The sequence below is a fragment of the Haliaeetus leucocephalus genome, unplaced genomic scaffold (genome assembly GCF_000737465.1).
Source record: "Haliaeetus leucocephalus isolate CR32 unplaced genomic scaffold, Haliaeetus_leucocephalus-4.0 Scaffold146, whole genome shotgun sequence".
Classification (NCBI taxonomy): Eukaryota; Metazoa; Chordata; class Aves; order Accipitriformes; family Accipitridae; genus Haliaeetus; species Haliaeetus leucocephalus.
Genome location: NW_010972582.1, coordinates 2,489,816 through 2,507,875, shown reverse-complemented (window position 1 = coordinate 2,507,875; position 18,060 = coordinate 2,489,816). Strand labels below are relative to the sequence as shown.

Genomic DNA, 18,060 nt, shown 5'->3' with positions numbered 1-18,060 from the left:
ATTACTTATCCTTCCCTTCCAGAAGTAACAGTAAGCCTGGAAGCATTGCTAGGGTTGTGGCATTTTGTTAGACAGGCAAGTAAAAAACTTAGTTCTTAGAGGTATTACTGCTAGTCTTACTTATCTCTTAACTCTTAAAGTCCAGTCCAGCTGATGTTTCACAGTTGGGCAGCTATGTGAAGCTTAACAAGTCACTCATTTCAGAAGATGCTGTCTGGGAACAGACAGATGTCCCGCTACAGATTTGGGGGGTGGGAAGAGAAGCAAAACCACAACTAAACCCCACATCACCACCACCACAGGGGGGAAAAAAAAAAGGAAGCCTTAAATGCTGAATAAGAAATAACACTATTTTTCTTTTAACATTTCTGAATCTAGAAATCTCCCTCATACTACTCCAAGCACCATCCTTTCCATCATGAGGGCACAGCACTTCAATCAGATGTTTAAAGACCCTAATGTTTCAATCCAAGCACTTCAAGATTCAGTGCTCAAATGGTTAGCTTTATACACCACATACTAAAACACCAAGAGTCATGTTTGCAGTGTACTACTATGAAAAAATTTATTCACTTGCAGAACTTCAAGGACAATTTGGAGCAAGGTCAACTGAAGCATGTACTTAAGTTTGCCAACATAAGGCTGCAAAATATGAACACCACCATGTTAATATCAAGGTCATGCACACCTCAGAAGCGCATTAAGAACTTCAAAGCTATACCACACAGAAAAAAGATAGTTATGCTTGTCTTTATAAAAGATTAAGCAGCAACTATCCCCTAAATATCAAGATGAATGATGAACAAATTATAAATGAACTTCTACACGCTCTTCCCCACACCAGGAATTCAAGAGTAAGCATCATCTTTTAGTAAGAGCGCTTCCCTTTAAATCTCTCCAAATGGATATTTGATGGTTAGATCTTTGAGTTAGTTTGGTAGTTTTATTCATTCATTTATTTTTAAAGCATCATATTTAAAATGTAAAATAATTTTGTTGTCCAGGTCAGAATGGCTGAAGAGCCAACATCTTTATGCATTTAAGTGTTCCATATTAATTTACCTTATGTTGTAATTTTGAAATTTTAGTTATTCTATACAGAATACATTAAATTTTGCTTTTCAGTTGTGCCATTACAGTACAACATCTGGACCACTGTTTTAAGAGATAACTAACAGAGCTTCCACTTTAAAGTGCAACAGGTTTTGGTACAGGAATTGCTACAAAACTCAAGTGACAAGAATTATACTAGAAATAAATCCCTTGAAGCACAACACTACAATGCCAGTATATATGTATTTGATAGTATTCAAAGATTGTGGGGAAGTTACAAGTGAAATATGAATCACTTCAGAAAAAGTTCTTCAGAAACCACCTTACATACAGGAAAGCAGACCAGAAAAAAATTACAATTCTTCAAGCTGACCTTCTGGGAGAGAATTTGTACTTATTGATTTACAGTGAACCAAAGAGACTGCCTTTTTTATTTTAAAAATCAAGATAAAAAATGTGAGATAATTACAGGTCTGTCACTTGGATCTATTCTCATACCTTGTTTACAAAGTTATACAACTTAATACTGACTTCCCTTGCTCCCTTCGCATGTTTCCAAGCTCAGCCACAGAAATCAAGTCTAAGTTAAGTATTCAAACAGATGCTTGCCTGCTTATCTGATCAGATCTTATAAGTAGTAGTTAAATTCAAATACTTGCCTTGTTTGGTTAATAAAATGCTGACAGTTTTGCAAGGACATACAAGCACACGCAGAATCTTAAGCCTTTGATTCTCCTGTAACTGACTTAATTTGAGGATTCATCAATAGGACCTTTACCCCACCCTTTAAGATGAGAACTCTTAGTCATTCCATAAGTCTACTACACATTGATGGTGTTAAAGTTCACATCCATTAGAAATCCCAGATGACAGACATTAAAAGCTGTATCTTCCCCCTTCCACCACATACATGGAAAGAATAATTCCACTCATAATTCTTTATTTTAAATTAGCCAATACCAATGATTTCATGCAACATAAGACCAACAGATTTAGGTATATATTTTGCTCAGCATGTCTGCCAGACTTTCAGAGGTCAGTTTGAGTCTCAACACTGTGTAACAACAGTGTAACCTCCCCCCGCCATGCCTGTTAAAGTGGCATTCGTTAGTGTCACCAAATACTTTTATCATTGTGCCATTCAGTTATTTTAGATTAGCTTTTATCCTTTGAAGAAAAATTTGTTTTAAATTGATACAAATATCTGCCTAGAGCCCTTTTTTTCTACTTAAAAAAACAAAACAAAAAAACAACCCCAAACAAACAAAACCAACCTCTAGTTGTAAATACTTAGGCCTAGCAGAAAAAATCCATATCACTTGCTAGCTGACTTCAGATCTGGCACGATTTAAAGCAGAATTCTCTCCCTAATCTCCAATATAAGCAAATCTTTCTACAACAGGTAACATAGAAGAGTTTACCCCTCTGCTTCTACCCAGCTCCCCACTATCCTGGTCTTTAGTTATCACCTGTATCTTTTCAGACTATCACACAAGTTTCTGCATGCATTTTGTCAGCCACAGGACTAAACCTCATCTATACTCTAGGAAGACTAGAGTCAATTGTGAACTAGTTTCCCCCATGATTGTAAGCTGTAATAAAGAGTGTTTACTTTTAAGTGCCCAGATTCAAGAATAATTTTCAGAACATAACTACAGTAAGTCATCAGAATTGACTATTCCAGTTCTAGAAGTTCTCCAAAGCCAAAGGCTGACATCTTCATCTTATCAAGAATTATATGAAACTGACAATTTAGGTTCCAAAATTTTTCATAGACATTCAGAATAAGTGCTTATAGCAATTCAAAGAGAGAAGGGGTTTTTTTTTATGGTTACTTAATTTCTTTTAAATCAGCCTTACATCATCAATATTCTTTTCCCCACCCACCCAGTTAGGTCCACCTAAGAAAGGCTGACAAAGAAAAGTGTAATATAGACATGCACCTCCACTGAAGTACTGGAGCATAAGAGTTTGTTAGTTGCAAGAAGTTACTCAGCAGCCTTCTTCCATAGTGTTTATTGCCAATTCATTTTATATAGCTTATTTCCAGGAGATGGGCAGCATAAAAAACGCAACTTCTATTTTAAAAAAATATATTATTCATTACAATGCAGCAGTCTCAACAGTACCTTCTTACAGCTGCATCTTATCTAATTCAGAAATAAAACAATCCTGATCTAGTTAATTAAAAAAAAGTCTCGTACCTAACCCTTAGAACAGTCAGCCTTCAGAAGTCAAGCAACTCTGGACCCAAAATTTACAATCACCACATTTGATAACCCCAGAAATTCTCACTGTGCAAACTATCCTACTGAAAATATTTAATAGCTTTGTTATAAGTCAGTCATGATTACATCAACATTTACTCTTACAGAAAGAACTGCTTTATTCTCCCTTACATAACTTTGATGTGAACTGTGAGTGCTCTGGAGATTCAGGCAACTACTGCATTGCTTACTGAGCCTGCATACTAAATATACACACCTCAACATATTAACACTTAGAAGTAGCTTAGATACACAGTATATTAAAACAATAAAAATGATGAAAATTTACATCAAGCTGCCCAAACCCATGGCTCAAATAGTTTCCCATCTAGTTCCAACTGCACAATCTTGATTTTAATAGCTGTACTCAAAAGTTTACTAAAAAACAAAGTAGAAAAAACACTGTCAAAGTCTTTACCCATTTGTTTTCTACAGTCTTGAATTTTTCCTTTGTCAGTAATGATTCTGGGAGTTGGTTTTTGTTTTGTTTTTAAACCCAACTTTAAATCTAACAACATACATTCTCCTTACAACATCCCAGAGGTAGCAGGAGGCAGTATGAATGAAAAGATGCCAGATTCTAGAGTTGCACAATCAAGTATAGTGTCATCCAAGAGAGCTTTCCTAGCTTTCACAGACTGCATGTCACCTCTAATCATGTAGAGAAAACAAGAAGTAGAATCCCAAAATAAAGAACTATGGCCACTGGGTTACTAACAGAAGTTTCACACGCGGATACCTCAAAGTAATCTTGTTACTTAAGTAGTAATACTGCCAGTTTCAATAGTCAAATATCAATAACTGAAGTATAAACTTAAAATTTATGAGTATCAATTTTTTTAAAATGCTCATTAGTGACACATTTCACCTAAACACAGACATACACACAGTTACTCTAAGTTGATGTACCACACTGTAAGGAAAGGTCCCATTTCAGTTCAAGAATCTGATACTCCCCCTCTCCCTCCCACCACACAACTTGACAGAAGTGCTTACAGTAACAGAAAGCAAACAGAAGGGGAAAACACAACATTTAACAAGTGCATCTATATACATTTTGCACCTTTTCCCTCCTTGCATCTAAAGTGAACAGGTCACCATGTTCGCTATGCTTTACATGCACATACTCTCCCCTTCACATAGTACCAGTCCTATTCAAAGGATCTCTGCAGGCATCAACAGCAGTCATTCCACACTAACCAACAGGTGCTTTTATTGCGGAGGCTGAAGTACATTTAAATATTCTGACTGGCCCAGCTGGTAGGTGGTGTTTCCTCCACAGTCCACATACTGGTATCTCTCCTGGGATATCTGCTCAGAGTGGCCAAAGTAAGAGGTTGTCACTGTCACTCTTAAAAAAGACAAAACATAAGAGAGATTTGTTTTGTGAGAGGCTTGAGTTTGCCATTCTAAAGATCAGTGTTTTTACATTGCTAGGGGTTTTTAAGGAAAAAGTTTTGGAACAAAATAAGTTTTAAATAAGTTAACAATACTAGTTTACCACTATAGATCTTCTCCATTAACCTCAGCAGACTTTTTTTTTCTAAAGATAGTAAAGCTGAGGTTTACTCATTAATACCTTGCTTTGTGAGGAGAAAGCAAATCATTAGAGAAGCTACAGCCATGGTTGGTCTACACCTCCCCTCTTCAACCCCTCTAAAAAAAAAACCAAAACCCAAAAAACCCCACCCCACCGTGCTGCTATTTATGCAGTCACAAAAAGTGGACTCTGGCCACATACTAAAGCCTGTAACTGTTTCAAAATCACGAAGATCTCGGCAATTTTTGAACAGTGGCTGATACACAAACTCATTTCAAAGTATTTGAGACCTTAATAGCTCCATGGCTACAGCCCAACTGCAGAGCAGATAGTAACAGTAGTAACAGTTCCACCTATTCAAGTATCTTTACACAACCAGAACCTGTCAAAAGACGCAGTTCTGTTTCAAGAACCATGAAGTTACTACACTAGAAAGCAAGCTGATTTCATTTTATCTGTGATGCACAGACTCCAGGATTAAGTATTTCTGAGTAATATTTCAACAAGAATTACATAGCTTTTAAAGTTGTTTCCAACAAATAGGAAGTTTCCATACTTACTGCATCATCACTACTATGTTATGCACTTTGATAGATAGTAAAGTACAGAAGTCACTGCAAAAAAGAAAAACAACTGTTAGCATTTGCATCCAGCTTTTACAGGTAATTATCCAAAAAGCAAGAATCGTGGCTTCAACTGGAAATTCTGCTGTCTGGGTATATACAGACTATACAGTTGCTAGCAATGGCAACTAAAACACTTGTTGAAAAACACTGCCAGTGACTGTATACTCACCCTCACCTAGGTCTACTTTTATATACATACTCTTGCTCTCACATGAACTATATTAAAAAGTGCTTGCTTACATGTAATGCTTGCCAACAAAAGTGTCCTGTGAAACAGTGTTCACACCATCTTTCAGAAGCTAACCAAAGTTAACCTGAACCACTACCTTAAAGCATGTCAACATCACTTCATCACTGATGAAGACTTTTACTATGAAGGGATATAGACATGATTTGCTGCAATTTCACTTCACATGAAATTGATACATAGGAAGGAAAATTTACAACAAAAGGTCAAGGTTATGCCAACCTCAGCATCTTTTCAAGTAAAAGCAGCAATTTCTATGAAAAAAAAAAGTCTTGAAGGCTTGCTATTCTTGCTCAAAAAGTATCAAGAACTTAGGAAAGTCCCCCCTTTTTTTTTTTCACTCATCCACTTCTGTAGTATGCAAGGTAACCTTTAACCAATCTGCAGAGATCTCAAGTCAGAGTTATTGTTCTCTTGTGAGATACCCTTTTCAGACTTACATCTTCTGACATGCACCTACATATCAGTTATACAGAGCACTATGTAAATGTATACTTCCCCCTACTTAAATCAATTGCTCTTGGTCACAAATTTATCAGCTCTGGAATGAAAGGCATGTGATCAGTGCAATAAGATTGCATGGCAGCCACCCACAATATTTGCATGCCATTGTCATTCTTTTCCCCAGCACCAAACACATGATGAAGTATTAAACAGTGAATGAACACAGGTGATCCAAACTGTACGAAAATACAAATAAAACAGTCCAGTATTAAAAGTTGTTTTATATTGATATCTGTAGTAATAACAAATATTTGGATTTTTCTCCCTGCTAGGCTGAAAACAGGATTTAGCTAAACCATAATGCCAGATAGTTATTGTAATTTTCTAATCCAAAATATAGACAACCTGTAACATAACATTAAGCCAGCTCATATCCAACAGCACATACTGGCTGACAAGCAGAAAGGTACACCACCAACATAATCTGGACTTAAAAATCTCCAGTATGTGGAAATAAATCTGTTTAAAAAAAACCCAAAACACACAAGCCAACGAACCAAAAAAATCCCTGTAAAAAACACACACACACACACCACACAGCACAAAACTGTAGCCAGGAAACTACATTGAAGGTGAACTCCTCATTGAGCCAGCTCTCTATAATTAATGTGTGGAAATGCCCTGTATGATGTGGATTTCATATCAGAAGACCGCATACAGGTCTTCTGAATCCAGATGACTGTATGCAGACACTTCAGGTCTCTAAGATCTCCTGTATTCAACCTAAGCTGATTTTACAGGACATACTCTCCAGGATCCAAACAACTAGCTAGTTAAGACTAACACAAGACCTAAATTGACTATCTGGGGAAACACCAAAATGTGATCCACTACAAACTCCAATGCTATAACGCACAATACTACCTGTATTACAAATATCCCAGGGCCTTCACTGGAGTCAAGTTAGATATCTGTGTGTGGAGAAAAAACTCAAACACAGTAAAAAATTGTCATGGTTTAACCCCAGCCAGCAACTAAGCACCACGCAGCCGCTCACTCACCCCCCCACCATCCAGTGGGATGGGGGAGAAAATCCAGAAAAGTAGTAAAACTTGTGGGTTGAGATAAAAACGGTTTAATAGAACAGAAAAGAAGAAACTAATAATGATAACACTAATAAAATGACAACAGCAATAATGAAAGGATTAGAATATACAAACGATGCGCAGTGCAATTGCTCACCACGCGCCGACCAACACCCAGCTAGCCCGAGCAGCGATTCCCTGCCCCCACTTCCCAGTTCCTATACTAAAATGGGATGGTATGGAATACACCGTTGGCCAGTTTGGGTCAGGTGCCCTGGCTGTGTCCTGTGCCAACTTCTTGTGCCCCTCCAGCTTTCTGGCTGGCTGGGCATGAGAAGCTGAAAAATCCTTGACTTTAGTCTAAACACTACTTAGCAACAACTGAAAACATCAGTGTTATCAACATTCTTCGCATACTGAACTCAAAACATAGCACTGTACCAGCTACTAGGAAGACAGTTAACTCTCCCAGCTGAAACCAGGACGAAAATACAAAACTCCACTAAGACCAGCTTAAGCTATGTTGGCTGGTTATTCAAACTAAGGAAGCTCACTTGCTGTCTCCAGGGTTGCTCCATACAGTGAGCTCAGGCTTCCCAGGCTTTCAAGACTCACAATACAGTGAAAGAGCAGAAACCCATCAGTGACAATAACCGTCAACAGGTCAGGAAGGTCAACTAATACTAACAGTGTAACATACAGAAAATCTGGAGAAAATGAACAACTACAGTTTTGTGTGTAGCTCAAATTCTGTTTAGTACATTCTGAACACATCAGAACAAAGCTAGTGAGTGCTACTCACAAGCACTAGGACCTTGTATCAGCCTGTACAAGAACTTAGATCCTTAACTGACACAAACTTCCATAGTTATGGGTCTCTTATCAGTTATAGCCCATGCTTGGCATCACTGTGCTGAAGCAATGATTATTTTCACATGTGTACAAATCACCTATTAGTCTGCTCTTCTAGTAACATTCACAAACACTTGCTGTCCTGAAGGAGGGCAAGTGCACATTACAGACTACTGGCACTGACACATGACCATTTCTCTGCCTCTACTCCAAGACTGCACAATCTACCTCTGATCTGGACCAGTGAGCACATCGTTGTTCCACACCGTTGCCAAGGCTGCAGCTATCAAGCAGAAAAGCCTGAAATCCACTCAGTTCAATCTACAGGCAGAGCAGCTTTTGCCTGTCCACATCCAAAGTCATACAGGTTTTCTAAGGTTAGTCACCAGCTTGCAGGTAAAAGTTGCAGTGATTGTTGGGAACATTCAACAGCATTACTGAAATTAAGGCAACAATACTGACCATGAAAGAAGTCTCAACACATTATTGCACAAAAAGCACAACCAGGTAGGTATTAGCATGAGTTCTATGAAGGCCACGTTTATCTATTCCTCATGCATCCAAAGGGTGAGCAGATCCACAGGATTCAGCGTTTACATAAAGCTAACTTACGTGATTTTAAGAGGTGACAGAAGTACAACACTTTCTGCTTAAAGTTAGTGCCCACTTTGCTATTTCATATCTATTTCAATTTATTCCAATACTTCAAAGCTGTTTCTCTTCCACCCCAAAGGGGCTGGCATCACTGAACCTGCAGAGACCTGAAGTCTCAATAGTTAACCCTTTCTGTTCAGTCTGCATTTCAGTGTAAGAGAACTAATACTTGGTTTTGTTACCATGATATACTGAGCTAATAGTCTGTTGGTCAAATGAACTTTCAGAAGCTATGAATAAAACCGCTTATAGGACAGGCTGTAAACACTGCTTACTTTTGTATACACATGGTCTGAAGAAAAGTAATACAAATTAGCCTCTAATTTGTATAGAATTAAACACAAATTCCCTCTACCATCAGAGAAATTTGTGGGAAAGTTACTAAAGAATGTGTTAGGGGAACACACCCGCACCTTCACCCCCCAAAGCAGCAGGTCTTAGCTATTGCCAAGGCCTAAAATATTGGGATAGAGATACCATTCAAAGTGCTGAGAGCCAGGTACAGCAAGCCAGTATATGAAACAACCGTGGTTTCAGTATTTTTCAGTACTATTAAACTCACACAAAGAAAATGCCACAACATCTCTCCAAATACATTTCTGCTGACTTTGAAAAAAATCTTTTTTAGCACCACTGTAATTTTTAATAAGATCCATGTGACATTTAGAGGTTAATACACTTACAACATGTAGCTCATTTCATCTTGTATGACTGTGGGCACCATATAGTCAATCTGGAAAAAAAAAAAAGGAAAGAAAAAAGCAGTGCAAACACAAATGAGTAGATTTATATATGAAGATTAACAGGTATTCAACTTTGAAAGCCTATCCTATTTACCTGTTTCATATCCAGAGGACCAATGTTGGTGATGTTGTTTAGCCGTGCTTTGCCAATAACTGTTTTTGAAAACTGAACTTGGGCTGTGATATTTGCCACTTCAACAGAATAATAGTTGTTGTTCGTTATATTTAGTGTGTTCTGAAAAAAAACCAACCCCAAACATAAAACATTAACAGCTATCCATTCTGTGTATCGTGATGAGCACACATTTTGAACTTTGTGCCTGAGACAGTAATACCTGAAATTATGCAAGTATATTTTCCTGCCTTCTAGGATTGGGGGTGGGGTGGGGCATAAGGGACCATCACTTAACCCCTTGCTCAGTTTTTTGTGCACCAATATACTGACTAGCGCAAACTTCTGCACAACTTCCCTGGTGCCCACCCTCCACTGCAAATACTGCATTTCTTTCTATCCTAAATTATTTCTCCCTGGAAATTTAGCTATCACAGGAGCCTTTTCTCCATAGCTGCTTTGCTTTATTTAAAAGGAGGAACACCACCAAAAGTCTTTAGGCAATCCTGTATTGACTGCATTACCAAGAAGTCAAGAAGCATGTGGAAAGAAACCCTTTGAGTTTTAAGGTGGATAAGAAATCATTTTTCCTCAAACCCAATTTTGACAGATGCATGATAACAGGGCAGCGTTTAATAACATCCATTCATACACACACTGCATTTTACTCATATTCCAAAAATAATGCAGAGAACTCCAAAGTCACTGGTCCCATGAAAACAGAAGACTCAATAGTAGCTTGCAACTACACCTCTATTAGCTATAGCTACAGGAACCAGCCACAGCATGTCCAGTCACATTTTTCAAACTGGTCATTGCATCTGCTGGTATTTCTTAAGGCACTAACTAAGCTTACCAGCCAGACCACAATTTCTATGTATATTAAACTCTCACAGTAGTATCTCCTGTTGCATTTATCCATTACAAACATCCAAACAGATAGCTAGACTTACCGTAATATTTAGATATATTATACGTCTACCCTGTTCATAAGTGACATATACTGACTTCACACCAATGTATTCAACGTCAATTGAGCGAGGAAACAAGAAGAATACAGCCAGTCCAGAAAGTAGTAAACATACAACTACAGAAGCAGTCACGTAGAGCTTCCTGGAGAAAAAAAGAGCACATTTCAGAGTCAAAAGCACAGTAAACAATAGTGGAATGTTATTTTCTTTTAAGTGATAAGGAGCATGACTAGTCAATACAACTAGTTCAGTCTATTTCTAGCTTCCATTAGCTTCCAAAGGGGAAAAAAAGCTATGCTGCACTTCACATCTATGTCTGAAACAGAGATGTTACTCTTGTATATACATCAGAAATCAAGTTTCAAAACATGTGGTTATCCCAACATTTGTAACAAAGATGAAAATGGAAGAGGTAACTACATATGTGCTTTGAAACATAAGCACTTCTTAAAATCTATTTATAGCAGAACTTTTGTCATTCTGTGGGACTCTTGCACAACACACCCAGAAAGGAGAATAAAACTCTTATATGCCTTACACAGGATTCTTCATCATAAGAGATTTTCAGGGAAAGTGTTAGACTCCTGCTAAGGAACAGGAAATTCACAATTAACTTAATATAAAAGGGGGGAAGGGGTGTATGTTAATTAAAAAAATACACAAATAAAAGGCTCAACTGCAGCTCCAATTTTCTCAAAATTAGAACACTAAAGGAATATGTTTCAAATTTGTACTACTATTATATCAGATGTATGATCCAGGACAGTATTACATGAAGTTACTGTATTTTTTTTCTTGGCACTCATTTCTGTTTACTACAGAAACATCCAAACACTAAGGAAAAAGAAAAAAACAAAGTGTCAGAACAAGAAGCCCTGAGCACTGTAATTAAATCTTTAAGTAGATCCTAGAAAAAAATAATTAAATATGCTGCAACAGAATGACAATATGTTGATTTTGCTAGCTGTTCAGAGCTTTACAAATGAATTTCTAGGTGACTTATTTTGTAGTAGTAGCCCAAAGAAGTTATCACTTTACTCAAGACTTTAACACTGAGGATGTATCTGCTTAGATCAATTAAGATGCTACAGAGACTGAGAAATACTTGCATAATTACTGTAGACATTCAGATAAATATCTACATGAAGAGATCATACAGCATTACTTAGCTTTGTAAGAGATACTGTGATGGGAGTATGTACACCTGTTAATAAATAACTCTCCGAGAGTTAAAGGCTGAGGCGGATATTACTCACAAGCAGGATTCTTTCAATACTGAATGCAAGAAAACATTCCAGTGATTTTTGCTTGATTCTTCTTAACACTGTCTCCTTTAAATTGCTGAATTTTAACTAGAAGAGAAGAATTAACTGTAGATTCATGTATCACAACTAACTATTAACTTACGTTCTTCTTGGCCTCAGTCTCTGATCACTGTATGGAATTAAGGCTACCAGCTGATTTTCCTGCCCTGGAAACAAAAACACCCTTTCAGAATTTAAACAAACAAAGAATACATATTTTTGCAGTTATTTCAAACAAAGAGTACCCCTTATAACTTAATGGCAACAAAGAATAAACACTAAAGTTAAACATTTAAATTCCAGATAACAACCCAAGTGGAATACTACTGTAGCTTATGTCACTTTCTGAAATAGAGCGCAGCTTACACAACATGGAGAGGAAAAAAACACCAAGCCCACAAAGACCAAAACAGCAACAAATTCTGTGCTGCATACATAAACAGGAGGCAGCATGCCTCTGGCACCATTTCCTGGAGAGAAATGGAGGTACATTAACAGCTTCCAGCTGTCTATGCCAGACCATACAAAGTCATACGACAAAACATTCAGAAGTTCAGACAGGAAGAATTGATCCAGAAAGCATTCTACATGCACTCTTCTGAAAAGCAAAAGTCAGGTTTGTTTTAAAAAAAAATAAAAAATTGGGGTGACTGGCAGCATAATTTATATATACAGTGCATTCTGGAAATCACTGGTATATACAACCATTTCTCATGGGACTGAGCTGCAGCACCCTGGAAGTCAAAAAAGTATCTACTGGAATTCCTCCAAGCAATAAGTTACTTCACTAGAGAGCATTTTTAAAAGGGGGATATCTTAACAGTAGAAATAAAGAACAAGCACAGATGAGTTGTTGAAAATACACAGACTACATTTGCCTGTATAGCTTTTGCTATTTGCTATACAAGAAAATGGAATTGAGATTCATCCATATGAGAACAGAGAGGCCTCAAGACCATGTCAGATTTGTATTTTTTAAGCCAAGTGCAGAATTTGGCCAGCACTATCACTTAGCTAATCAGCCACTTAGAAGTGATTCCATGCTGAACCACTAAGCTGAGCAAAGCTTGCTAAGCAGGTAGCAGTATGTAACATCAACCTTCTAAAAAACCTCTACCAATTTAAAACAGTTCTTCATCTCAGCTTCAATGAAGCATCTTCAGCTTTTGAACAAAACAGCCCAGTCCTACTTTCCTACTTTACCATACTGAAAAGCTAAAGATGTCCAAGTAAAACACAATTCCACGTGTTTATTACACACTTTAGTCATCATATCACATTACGTATCTTCCCTACTAGTCATTCAGTCATTCTGTGAACACTTAGTTTTTCCCCTACTCCCATCAGAAAATCCCAAACATGATTTTTTTTTTTCCTAAAGCAATGAGGAATAATTAGACAGCCCTATTTGTTCTAATAACTCATTTAAAGTTCTAGCTTTAATCACATTATTTCGTTAGAATGTACGGACAACATGCATTTTTAATAGTTACTGCAAAATGGTTAACAAATTAACTCACATTTGTTTAAGTATCACATTCAAGAATCCTATAGTCAAAGAAATAAGCTTTTGAACATAAGAATCGCACTATTTTTAAATTTTAGCTAGCACCATTCTGAGTAAGACTTGCTATTGATATTATCAAGTATTTCAAGTTAGCAAGCTAGCAGAACAAACTTCCTTCTCGTCTTTCAGTTAATTTTTAGTTGCCTAGCTTTTCCACACTTCAAGTTTACTGAATTCAGAGGTACTCAAAGAACACATCATAGTATAAAGTTTAACAGCTAAACCACAAATCTCTTATGATATTTGCAACCATTTAAATATCCTCTGCCCCCTGCCACTTATTCACAGGTGAGACAGAAGTAATTGTGAACTATACCAGAACCTAATCTGACTGAAGACCATGTACAAGGACAATATGGCACAGACATCAGTCAATTTTCCCAAGTTGCTGGTCAAAATCAGTTCTGAGAGGTTTTACACCCAATAATCTATCTTGGATAAGAGTTCTGGCAAAAGCAAAGCAGTCCCAAACATGAAACCTTCTCATCAGTTCCTCCCCTGCTCAAAGGGAGAATTTTACAGCTGAAGCAGAAGGCTGTGCCTTGGCACACTGTATTTGCCACTCTCTCCTTTTGCCCAGTTTCAGACACCCTGCATCTTTCTTTCAAAGCTCTCTTCCTAAATAGCTATTGAGGCGGCTTATCGTATAGAAGTGTAACACAGAATTTTTTATTAAAAGGAAAAGCAAAGGATGAGGGCAGTAAGCAAACAAAACAGTTAGGCACAAAGACTAATGCTGTGCAGCCTACTCCTTCCCAGGGCAGCCAGAAATCCTATATATTTTCAACTCCCAGCTGGGGTCCTCTGTCTAGCAGGGACAGATGGGACAAAGGGAAGGTAAAGGAAATTGAGGGGCACTGGCAGCAGTGAGGGCAAGAAAAATTCATTATAAATTATCAGGGAAAAGGTGTCATAGCACAGGTCTACTTTTCACTCTGTATTTGCAGCTGTTTTTGCAGACATATTGATTCAAATAGTTTAAAATAAGTAGTTAAAAAAATGCAATAAAATGTCAGGAGAACAAAGGTTTGCAAATTCAACTTGCAAGAGCTAGGGTTATGTGCGAATTTAAAGCTGAGAAGCAAGGAACACTGGCATTGTACAGACAAGAGAAGACCCAACAGGTAACAGCCAAAGCTGACTCAATTTGTTTTGTTCATCCAGTGTAATCATAACAAAATGTTTAGTGTGAAAAAGTCAAACACTTCATCTTGACTAGGAGAGCTATTTGTTACAGCTTATTATAGTTACAGCTGCACATGGTTATGAGGTAAATTTATGGGTTAAAAAAAGAAATAAAGAAAACTTACCTCGTGGAATTCTTCCTGTTCCCTGGCAAGTTGGGCAGGTGACGCTGTCTCTTCCTGTAAATTCCACGTAGGGAAACTGTGATACATCTCCACATCTGCCATCTTCGTTGTGCGATTCTGAGTGAACTAACCCATTTCTCATATTATCAGACACTGTGCCTCCATCATAGCCATCTTCCTTGCATGTGTGCATAGGCAGGTGAGAAAGTGATTTTCCCATGTCTAAAATAACAATCAGAAGAAAGCTTTCAGGGACAACGATTCAGACACAGCTTGCATTTATTCCTCCACATCAGGTAACTGTTAGTCTATGGTCATTACTCTGACAAGACTCATGTTTCCCTCTGTTCAGATCCCTTAAGCCCTGTAAAACGCTAAGGCCCTGTCATGCTGGAGTTGATCCCAAGCTGTAAGAACATGAACTAACTGGGACTTTTGTTCAGATCCTCCAATACACACAGGTTGAAGGGAGATCGACAAGAGGCTTTTAAGTTAGAACAGCACAATTGCTGGCAAAAGGTTACAACAGTCCAGCAGCGCTTTTCAAAGGATTGCTATTGTACAGATTTTCACAAAATACATTAATCTTTGTGTAAAAAAAAAAAGTCAAGACTGGGCTCTAGAAAGCAAGTTTGCAATTTTCAGTGGATTCTACACACACTACAGACTCAATTCTAATAAGCTTTTTAGGTTGGACTTGATTTGAGAACACAGGATCAGCTACTAGTTTCCAAGCTAGAAATATAGTTCTCCAGGTGTTTAAACTGATGATTCCCTTTAATCCAAAGGAGGACGGATTCACAGGAAAGTCAAGGAAAAAAAACGGGAGTTACTTTAACATAGCTGCTGGCAATACACAGCATTTATAAAGACTTGTTAAAAAAAAGTATTAATCACAAATACGTATGCAAATTTTAAAATTTTCTCATTAGTGTAGCTTTTCAGTCATGACACTGAAACTACCTTGAAACACAGAACACCTGAAACTAAAGGCTGTGATGGAGTGATACAAGTGGAAACCTTCCTAATTTGCAACAGGTGGAAACAAACTCAAAGTTAAAAAATAAATCTGTACAGTAGTGGCAATCAGTTGTACAGTTTATCCTCACACCCATTTTAGTTACTTAACACACAGAGACATCAGCCACTCAATTCACCAGTGTCTCGGGGAACAGGATGATTTAAAAAGAGTATGCAAAACTTTTTTTTTTTCCTCCATTGTAAGTGGCATTTTTAAAGTAGCTGCTAGTAATGATCATGCTCATTCACTGAGGAAGAAAGCCTTAAGAGGAAGATTAAGGGAGCAAAACAAGTCAGAATATTTTAAACCAACCCCTCAAGACAGAACAGAAAGATCTCAAATATGGTGATGGTAACGCAAGCACAACATTAATTCATTATATTGCCACAAAGCCTAGGTGAACGTAGGAGGGGAAAAGTAATTCAACAAATGCCAACAAGTCCCAGTTACTGTTCCAGCAAATATGCAGCATTATTTTATTCATTTAAGTCATTAAACCCTTACAAGAAGGAAAACTATTTATCCTTATGCTGCTACAGCACTTTTTAAACACTCTAAGTTTGGGAGCCATTCAGGAATGGGAGTTGTTGAACTGAAAATTAAAACTATTGAGCTATTGAAAAAAATTTTCTTAAAAAGCTGTTGACAATGTTGAGGATTACTCCACATGGGGTTTTTGCTTACCGTTCTCCTTGTAGCTGACCTACAGCCTTTAAGCTACGAAATTTAAGTCTTGCAGCTTAGGCAATAGCTGTCACAGTTAGAGGCCTGAAAGCTCAGGGAACAATCCCTGGTGCTGTTGTGCTACAACTGTATTCAACTTACCTGCTCTACTGATGGTAGGCTCAGGCCATGTCTACATTAACAACTAAATACAGAACAAGTAGCAACTCCATAGAAATAAACAGTTATTGAGGATCCAACATCCACACTACACTATACACATGTTTTTGTGCGTTTATTTCATACTAGCTCTTGTCTAGCCTGACAACACTCACTCACAACTGGAGTGCACCTAGCTTTAGCTTCTTCCAAAAGGAGGAGTTCATGCACTCCCAGATCACAATGACATGAACCAAAGTGCAGAAAGCAAGGATGAGTGGGAACTCATTTCAAGAGCACACCCTTTATTTGAATTGATACTAATGCAGATGTATCCTCTAATGCCAGCTGTACCTGAGCTTCACTAATTAGAATTTAATTACTGTTCTACTACCAGAGACTTAGAGACATGTCTTGGTTCACAAATGAGAGAACAGAAAACCACCTTCAGGTGAAATGTGTTCCTCCAACATGCTTTTCCCCCTGCAACCAAGCACTGAACCTTATTACAGCTGACCAAAAAACAAGAACACTTTGTTCTTTTATCCAACACTTATATGCTGAACAGTAGCAGTCCTAGGAATATATCATCTTCATAGGTGACAGCCTCCACACCACCATCAAAGCCACAAACCATCCTTCCTTAACAGCTGTGCTTTGACCAAGTCTCTCCCTCATACTGATGTATACACTCTAGTCTCCTTGGACTTTCCTGGGGTTTCCTTGAATTCACAGTCTGTTAGAAGGAGTTTGGTAAATTAAAAAACATTGTGATAAGTAGCTTTTGTTTAAGACTGTGCCCTTCAGCTTGCTACGGCACCGTAGCATGAGAGTACGTAGACAAAACCCAAACAATGTTCCAGGCATACAGAACCACCACATCCTGAGTTACATGCAGGACTCGGGGAAAAAAAAAATTTTTGTTTATAAACTCAATGAAACTTTAAACTAGACTGTTATACTTGTTCAAAGAGTTAGGCTGGCATTCTTAGCCCTTATATGCAAGCATATAAACTTGAGGTTTACAAACCTACTTCTTTTTCAAAACAGCACGACTTTTTAAGCACGACCACCTTCTGCCCTACCAGCTGTGGCTTAATCACCAACGTTGCAAGCTCCTCCGAAACAAGAGGAAGCCGCAAGATAAGGTGATGACTTGGCAGTCACAAACTCGCCCAGCACGGGCAGGCATCTCCAGTGCTGCCTTTCACGACCCCTTTAGAGACCCACCTCTCAGACACAGCCTGTTCGGTAAGACTGGCACTGCCAAAACCACAGGAGTCAAGAACCTCCCTCAGATTTATGGACTTTCTCGCCCGTCAAGACAGAGCGGCAGCTGCTCTCGCAAACATGGCGAAGTTTCCAGCCGGCGGCCGCGGACCAAAATCCGGCAAGCTCGGCCGCTGCCAGGCTGCCCCGGGCGGGCCCCTGCACCCGCCCGG

General features: G+C 38.1%; 1 protein-coding gene across 3 annotated transcripts in view; it reads right to left on the bottom strand.

The window, feature by feature from the left end:
* Positions 1-327: 327 nt before the first annotated feature.
* Positions 328-18,060, bottom strand: part of TMEM106B (transmembrane protein 106B) — an 18,078-nt gene continuing 345 nt past the window's right edge. The window contains exons 1-8 of one of the 3 annotated variants that reach the window (XM_010561480.1): positions 17,849-18,010; positions 14,776-14,997; positions 12,002-12,065; positions 10,577-10,736; positions 9,606-9,746; positions 9,452-9,501; positions 5,421-5,474; positions 328-4,671 (exon numbers count right to left, since the gene is read on the bottom strand). In XM_010561480.1, the coding sequence (XP_010559782.1) occupies positions 4,533-4,671; positions 5,421-5,474; positions 9,452-9,501; positions 9,606-9,746; positions 10,577-10,736; positions 12,002-12,065; positions 14,776-14,995 (828 nt within the window). In that variant the 5' untranslated portion in view covers positions 14,996-14,997; positions 17,849-18,010 and the 3' untranslated portion in view covers positions 328-4,532. Of the gene's footprint in view, positions 4,672-5,420; positions 5,475-9,451; positions 9,502-9,605; positions 9,747-10,576; positions 10,737-12,001; positions 12,066-14,775; positions 14,998-16,621; positions 17,617-17,848; positions 18,011-18,060 lie in introns of those variants that run through there. The other 2 variants (XM_010561481.1, XM_010561478.1) reach the window with 2 other exon arrangements.